The sequence below is a fragment of the Pollachius pollachius genome, assembly GCF_949987615.1.
Source record: "Pollachius pollachius genome assembly, chromosome: 12".
NCBI classification, from domain to species: Eukaryota; Metazoa; Chordata; class Actinopteri; order Gadiformes; family Gadidae; genus Pollachius; species Pollachius pollachius.
In genome coordinates, this window is record NC_136945.1 from 17,843,127 (window position 1) to 17,851,683 (window position 8,557).

General features: G+C 51.5%; 1 protein-coding gene across 1 annotated transcript; it reads left to right on the plus strand.

Annotated features, from left to right (window-relative positions):
- Positions 1-1,643: 1,643 nt before the first annotated feature.
- Positions 1,644-3,380, plus strand: LOC307083884 (G-protein coupled receptor 22; the record flags this gene model as incomplete). The annotated part of the gene is made up of 1 exon (XM_079747910.1): positions 1,644-3,380. One exon carries the CDS (start codon positions 1,644-1,646, stop codon positions 3,378-3,380), a length of 1,737 nt encoding a protein of 578 aa, XP_079604036.1.
- Positions 3,381-8,557: the final 5,177 nt, after the last annotated feature.

Below are 8,557 nucleotides of genomic sequence, written 5' to 3' on the forward strand. Positions count from 1 at the left end.
GCCCATCTCTGTCCAAACCCGCCCCCGTTCAACTACTGGTCCAGTAAGGACTGGGAGACAGTGTAGAGCTACTGGTCCAGCTCCAGTTGGGAATGAGAGACAGTGCAGAGCTACTGGTCCAGCTCCAGTAAGGACTGGGAGACAGTGCAGAGCTAATGGTTCAGCTCCAGTAAGGACTGGGAGACAGTGCGGAGCTACTGGTCCAGTTCCAGTAAGGACTGGGAGACAGTGCGGAGCTACTGGTCCAGCTCCACTAAGGACTGGGATACCACTGATGGTGTGGTGGAGCTTCTGGACCTCAGCCCTTTATTTCCCGCGCTGTGATTGGATCTCCCCCTCAACTCCTGTAAATCCATATCCGTCTCTCAAGCGACCTTTCAGGCTGAGGTATCCAACAGAACTAATGCAGAATGAACCCAACTGTGGGTTTGTGAGTCCACCCTTTGCCTTGTGGTGGCCCATAGAGATCAATACTTGGCCCATTTTATCCCATTGCTCCCTTTTGAACGGAACAACAGGAGAGCCTGGAATCAAACGGGAGATAGGACTGAATAAAATGTCCCACTGTCTAACCCCAGGGCTTTAGTGGCATAAGCAGAAACGTTTAACCTGTTCCAACCCTTTCCAACATGTTCTTACTCGTGGTAACCTGTTCTAACCTGTTTTAATCTGTTCAAATTAGTTCTAACCCCTTCTAACCCGTACTAACCCGTTCAAACCCCTTTCTTACTCGTTCTAACTCGATCTAACCCGTTTAGCCTGGATGAGATCAAATGCTCCAGGATTCCCATCTCCTTCCTCCCACCCTTGTTGGATCGTGAGACTCCTCTCTCTGCTACTAGAGCTCCACATGCTCTCATTTACCATCTTAAAATATCTCCCAACTCCAGCGTATTCAAATCAGTTCACAGCTCACATTCTGTTGAGAGTGAGAAAACACAATCATAAAATCATTTAATAATTCATCATTCTCGCTACACTGGTTGATTGTCGACTTCATCGGGCACTAAAAGACTCTCTCGCACACACTCACAAGCACACAGACGCAAACGCAAACACACGCACATAGAACCACACACTCACGCACACACACATCCTTTCACACGCATCCACTCACAAACACAAGCTATATCATCTTGTCTTGGACACAGAAAAGCTTCAGCCACTCAAATTAGATCTCATCTCTAAAATATCTCACAGTGATAACACAGTTGGACTGCAGAAGTCCTGTCTCTGGAGAGCAATGCTCCTCTGGCCCCTGCCCGCTACCCTGACCTCTCTCCTCTAGACCTCCCTGCTCCTCAAATCCTCACTGATTGTTAAGTGAAACAGATGTGCATGTGTGGGATTTCCTTCCAGGTTCTCTGTTTGGTTTGAAACAAAACGAAAAGGGTATTACATCACGTGTTGTTCTATTGATTCATGTTTTGCTGTCAAGAGTCGGCATGATCCATAGCCCCGTAGTTCTTCTTATAATCCCCCACAATCGTCCCGTGTGTCCATGCTGTCGTCTGACCCGCTCTCTCGCTGTGTCTCCAGAACCTCAGGACTTCTCTCCCCACCCCCGCTGCGTCTCCATGGCCCGGGCCCAGGGCCGGTGTCCCGGCCGCCGGGGCGATGTGTGAGGCAGCGGACGCAGCTCGATGGAGACCGAAGGCTACAGCGACCTCCTGGAGACCAGCGACGGGCAGCTGGCGGGCCCGCCCGACGGGGGCCCGGGGCCGGGGGAGGGCTGGAGCAGCCCCTACCCCCTGGGGTTCCAGGTGTCCCTGACGGCTGTGCTCATGCTGGAGCTGGTGCTGGGCTTCAGCAGCAACCTGACGGTGCTGGTGCTGTACTGCGCCCAGTCCAACCTGGTGGATTCCGTCTCCAACCTGGTCACGGTCAACCTCCACGTGCTGGACATCCTGGTGTGCCTGCTGTGTCTGCCGCTGACCGTGGCCGTCATCCTGCTGCCGGCCGACGGCGGCGGCAGCGTGGGCAGCCTGGCCACGCTGTGCTGCTTCCACGAGGCCTGCGTGACCTTCACCAGCGTGGCCACGGCCGTCAACGTGCTGGTCATCAGCCTGGACCGCTACGACATCTCGGTGCGGCCGGCGAGCCGCCTGCTGACGCCGCGCCGCGCCTTCGTGCTGCTGGCCTGCGTGTGGGCCGTGTCCCTCGCCGTCTTCTTCCTGCCCTTCCTGGAGGGGGACTTCTTCTCGAGCGCGGAGGACGGCGAAGGCGTGCAGCAGAACCCCTACGTTGATCTCACCACCGGACTGATCCCCGTCCTCCTCTCCTCCACCTCCTCCTCCCCCTCCTCCTCCTCCTCCGGCTCCCCATCTCCCTCCTCCTCCTTCCCCTCCTCCTCCACCCCCTCGCCGCCCCACCACCTGTCCCCGGCCTGGCAGAACCGGACCCTGCTGTGCGTGGGGGGCCAGGGCTACTACACGGGCCTGTCCATGTACTACCACCTGCTGCTGCAGGTGCCGTGCTTCTTCGTGTCCGTGGCGGTCATGCTCTTCACCTACTCCCGCATCCTGCAGGCCCTGAACATCCGCATCGGCTCCCACATGATGAGGGCCACCAGGGCCACCAGGGCCTCGGACTCAGGCTGCCGGATCCTGCGGAGGAGGCGCGAGCGCAAGGACCTGGCCCTGGCCACGGCCACGCTGTCCTCGTGCCCCATCCAGAGCCAGAGCCAGGCCCCCCTGCTGCCCTCCCCCGTGCCCACGCCCACCTCCCCCCCGCCCATCTCCTCCGTGCCCCTCGTGGCGTCCGACAGCGGCACCACCGTGACAGCCATCACCACGGCCGCCACCACGCCCACCGCCTCCACCCCGGCGCCCCCGGCCTCGCCCGGCCCGGCCGGGGCTGCCGCCCCCCCTCCCTCTGGGCGGCCGGCGGCGCCGCTGCCCGCCTCCTCCACGCTGGGCGTGCAGGCGTCCGTCTCCGCCATCATCGCCCTGCGGCGGGCGGTACGGCGCCACCGGGACCGGCGGGAGCGGCAGCGCCGGGTGCTGAAGATGTCCCTCATCATCATCTCCACCTTCCTGGGCTGCTGGGCGCCGCTGTCGGTGGTCAACGTGCTCATCCTGTGTCTGGGCCCCAGCGACGGCCTGGTGAGGATCCGCCTCTGTTTCCTGGCCATGGCGTACGGCACCACCATCTTCCACCCGCTGCTCTACGCCTTCACCCGGCAGAAGCTGCGGCGCGCGCTGAAGACGCGGGTGAAGAAGAGGGTGGTGTCGCTGCTGCAGGTGGACCCGGCGCCCAGCGGGGGGGCCGTCATCCACAACTCCTGGGTGGAGGGCGGCGGGCAGAGGAAGGCGCGCAAGTCCCGCCTGGAGGCCAGCGAGGCGACCGACCGGGGCCTCACAGATGCGGTCAGGGAGTGAGACGGGGTCCTGTGTGTTAGGGTGTGTGTGTGTGTGTGTGTGTATGTGTGTGTCTGTGTGAGGGTGTGTGTGTGTGTGTGCGTGCGTGTGTGCGTGCGTGTGTGTGTGTGTGCGTGTGTGTGTGTATGTTTGTCTGTGTGTTTGTGAGCGTTTGTTTGTGTGTGTGTATGTGTGTGCAGAACTCTGTGAAGGTTAAAGCGTTTACAAAGGTCAGGGTCACTTGACCCAAGGTGACCCAGGGCTCTTACTGGACGCAGGCCATCGCAAGGCAGCAGTACCCCTGCATGACAAAATGGCCACCGGGTCACCATGGCAACAGTGGCCATGCAATAGGTGACATGATGTTAAACATGTGATTTACCCGTGGCCGATTAATATACAAGGCTTCCAACCCAGGTATCCACATGTATGTTACAACCGGTATTACTCCATAGCAGGTAGAGACACTCGTATATATCTACCAATACAAGCTTGTGAAGTGAAGCACACCAGTGTCTACCTGCTCAGACAGTTGAGGACGTGTTTTTCATGCCTTAATTGAGTTTTTTCTTGCGGTGCTCAAAGACCAGCGGTATGTTTACAACAAAATGATCAGAGTGAAACGGTTTTGCACATGAAACGTAAAAGTCAAAATAAAAGTGTAAGCATTCGGATTCAAGGTTTACAGAACATGCATCATACACCTCACGGTTAATTCAAATGAGCGCTAAATTATTCAAATCACATCTCCTAAACAAAGCACCAAATTATAGATAGAAATGTGTTTCATAAGAGGCATGAAAAACTTTATTTGTGTGTTTGCGAAAGTGCGTGCGTGTGGGAGTGTGTGCGTGCGTGTGTGTGTGTTGGATATGTGTGCATTTGTGTCTTCAATAATGTGCAATAAATCTAAGTACAGCAATGACCCCCGTGTATGTAAACAAACCCTTGTGACGTTAGTTTTGATCTATATTCCAAAACCCTGAAGAGCACCTCCTATCTGCAGCGACAGCAGGACACCAAATGATCCACCAGTACTTTACCGCCATAAGTCACCTGCAGGCAATAGCAATATCTGCTGGACTCTATCGGCTCTCTCTAATACAAAGGTAATAACGGTACAAGTGAGGTGAATTTCAATCAGAATCCTGGTTTAGGTTTTTTTTTTACTAGGAAGTAGTTTAGCATAAGCTCTGAATCTATATACATATCTATTTTCTGATTTACATTTTTTTGTTTTTAATTTGTGGCCACAGCAATACGAAGAACTTATACTTAATATTGATATCCGAAAAGCGTAAAAGGTTATTTTAAAAATGAATAACTGAATAATGGTAAACGCATTACATTTGCAATTTAATTATTCAGAGCAATGCGAAAAATGCATTGACGTACAACAAAATTAATGCAAAGATTTTTTTTTCTTTCTATTCATGTATTCTCCCTGTAAACGTGCGTTGTAAGGTTTGTGTGGTCAGGTCTCAGCTTCACCATTAGCCCAGCGGTGGGGGTCGCCTTGTCTGGACATCAGCTCACCAGCCTCTCTCCTCTCAGGGCTCGATCTTACCTTACTACCTGCTGACGGACGGTAGAAATGCACTCAGTCCACTGGTTTCAGTCTAACGTGTTGCTGCAGGCCGTCACAGCGCTGTGTTGTCGGGTTTGAAGGACTGTTTGGGCTTAACCCCACCCCACCCCCCACCCGTTGACCTCTGAACCCGAGCAGAAGACAGGAGTTCTGTTGAATCAGTGTACATTTTTCAGGGATGTAAATATTGAGAAGTCCACTTGAGGTTAGAGTGTGACCCTGTGGTCGGAGCTCTGGCCAGAGAGTGAGTGGAGAGAGACAGAATACTTCAGTTTGTGTAGTTGGTGTGATGTGTGTACTCTGTAATGTACATTGATGACCATGTGTATAGACAAATGTTAGTACTGTACATGATTTATAAAAATGTGTTATTATATAGAACAGAGCAAAGTCTGTAATTAAAAAGAACAAGTTGCAATATATATAACCAACGATCTCGCTCCCTTCTGTCTTCACATTCATGGAACCAAACACAGTGGACCTTTGACCGTCATTATAGTCTGCTGAGTTGTGTATTCATTTCAATTTCACGACCTCCAAAAAAGTGAGATTATGTTTCTGTGTTAATATTCACACAATGCGCCGCTTCACGGCCAACAACTAGCATGTAGACTAGAAGGTTGACTAGCATGTGGACTAGCGTGTTGACTAGCATGTAGACTAGCATGTGGACTACAATGTGGATTAGCATTTAGACTAGAATGTCGACTAGCATGTAGACTAGCATGTCGACTAGCATTTGGACTAGCATGTGGACTACAATGTTGACTAGCATTTAGAGGGGTCATCCCTATGTTCCCCAGGTCCTATGTTCCCCGGGTGTGAAGGGTTAGGGTCAGGTTTAGGGTTATGGTTAGGGTTAGGGTGAGGGTTAACCCTATACCTCACCCTAACCCTAACCATAACTAATAGGAGGAGAGCCATTCTAACCAATAACAGGTGTATCAGAGGCGAAAAAGGCGGTACTTGCCCCTACCATCCTACGGAAAAAAGATTTGCTCTGGTTGTTGTTACCCGGTCACATACAAAGGGGAACATAGGACCTGAGGAACATAGGACCAGGGGAACATAGGTACACTCCCCATTTAGACTAGAATGTGGACTAGTGTGTCGACTAGCGTGTCAACTAGCATGTGGGTCACCACAAAGACACTGGGGAAATCATTGGATGTATTTAAATATTACAAACATTCATTGAGATCCCTCTGCATCGCATTAAGGCATTATTCAGCATAGCTTGTTTGCAACACTTGATAATGCTGTATGTAGAGTATGGCTAATCTTAATGAACAAGACACTGGGATCATCCGTCTCGGTACGACAAACGTGGCTTTAACTTGAGAATGGCCTCTATTAATCAAAAAAGGATGTCTCAGAAGCCAAGCAACTATCGTACGTTCATCCAGACCTTGAAATCGGATGGGTAATCTTCCATGTTCCTTTTCGTCTTCTCCGTTCAGCTACTCTGATCTCTAAATTTAGAAGCTCTGTCCCAGATGCTGATATCAGTGTTTACTGCTGGATCTCCCAGTCGTAGGAACCACTCTCAACCTCCACGTGACAACAGTGCGAATCACAAGCATGAATAAAGAGACGCCTGGTAATGGGTTCTCAACAAGGAGAACAGTGTGGTCCTCACTCAAGTACTTTACTAGAGGTCCTGATGCGTACTTTGCTAGAGTACTAATATATATTTTAAACCCAAGGAATATCCTTTTATTGACCCCTTACCAAGAGGTAAAAAGGTTGCTCGTAATATAATGTACCAGTACACCGCACCAGTGGAGATGACCTCAACACTGGGTTGGCCTGCTGGGACTCCACATGTTGAGGGTGGGACTGGAAGTTCACCAGTTCCAGAGATTCCCTACCATCATTAGTGTGTTCAGCCCTACGATAACTTCCGTGCATCTGTTGATATCTACTGATGTTAAATGATCAGGTGAATCCTCAGCTCTGACCAGTGGGACCACAGCCCTCCAACCATTGAGACCTCATAAGTTCTTTACTAGAGGTCCTGATAAGTACTTTACTAGAGGTCCTCCTGGTAAGTACTTTACTAGAGGTCCTCCTGATAAGTACTTTACTAGAGGTCCTGATAAGCACTTCACTAAAGGCCAGTACTGGCTAACTATAGCTATTGCTTCATTGCAAAAAAAGACCAGAAAAAGCAAACAGCAGATTTAACTGTTCTCTTTCATAAGTGCCATCAGGTCGGGGGAAAACTTCAACCCATTTAGTCCCTCTGCCCTCTCTACCTTCTCTCGCTGTCTCTCTGTCTCTGGGGGTCTCTCTCTCTGTTTCTCTCTCTCTCTCTCTCTCTCTCTCTCCCCCCCTCTCACCCCCCCTCTCTCTCTCTCTCCCTCTCTCTCCCTCTCTATCTCTCTCTCTCTCTCGCTCCCCCCCCCTCTCACCCCCCCTCTCTCTCTCTCTCTCCCTCTCTCTCCCTCTCTCTCCCTCTCTATCTCTTTCTCTCTCGCTCTCCCCCCCTCTCACCCCCCCTCTCTCTCTCTCTCTCCCTCTCTCTCCCTCTCTATCTCTCTCTCTATCTCTATCTCTCCCTCTCCCTCTCTCTCTCTCTCTCTCTCTCTCTCTCTCTCCCTCTCTCTCTCTTACTCTCTCTCCCTCTCCCTCTCTCTCATTCTCTCTTCATTTTGCGTCGGTGCATCTCTCATCTCGTCCACCCGGGCTCAACAACAAAAGAGAAATAGCTGCAGTGTCTGCGAAGGAGGGAAAGTCACCTTGGGGAGGAAGAGAGAGAGAGAGAGAGAGAGAGAGAGAGAGAGAGAGAGAGAGAGAGAGAGAGAGAGAGCGAGAGATAGAGAGAGAGAGAAAGAGCGAGAGAGAGAGAGAGAGAGAGATAGGGAGAGAAAAGAGAGAGGAGAAAACCAGAGAGGCAGAGCCAGGGAGAGAGAGACAGAGGCTGCAGGGAGACGCCAGTGTGGGGGAGACGTGAGGAGGATGGGGAGAGAGCAGAGGGGGGATTAGTGGGGGTGGGGGCACGGAGCCAAGAGGGGGGCGGGGGCCCAGAGCCAAGGCGGGGGGGGGGGGCAGGGGGCGGGGCCAAAAGGACACGATGATCAGCGTACTGCAGTGCTGCTGCAGGAGAACCGTGGAACCAAAATAAACAAAACCGCACGTGTTGCCCAGCAGGCTGTTGAACACGCGTCACCTCAGCAGGGCAGCAGATCTTCCAGATCCATATCACCAAGGGGACAAGTAAGGAGAACGTCTCCACTGTTTGGAATGGATCCAAAGGAGGAGAGCATTATGAACGCCCAACGCCATGTTACATTAAGATGCGTTCATATGAGGATCAGAAGTAGATGATAGCTTTATGAATGCCCAATAACACCTTGCATTAAGATGCAGTCATATGAGCATCAGAAGTAGGCCTGTGTAGAAGTTAAACAAGTAAAAACAGATGAAACTGGGGAGACTATTTACTAATTATGACTATTAATAGTTAGAGGAAACTACAAATGCAAAATAAAGTGCAATTATATATATTAATATGAGTTGTATTCGAATGCCTATAGTGTATCATTATGTACTAGCAGCCTAGTTGTAGCGTAGTTTTGTGTTGACGTGCTGATTGCGCCCTCTGGCG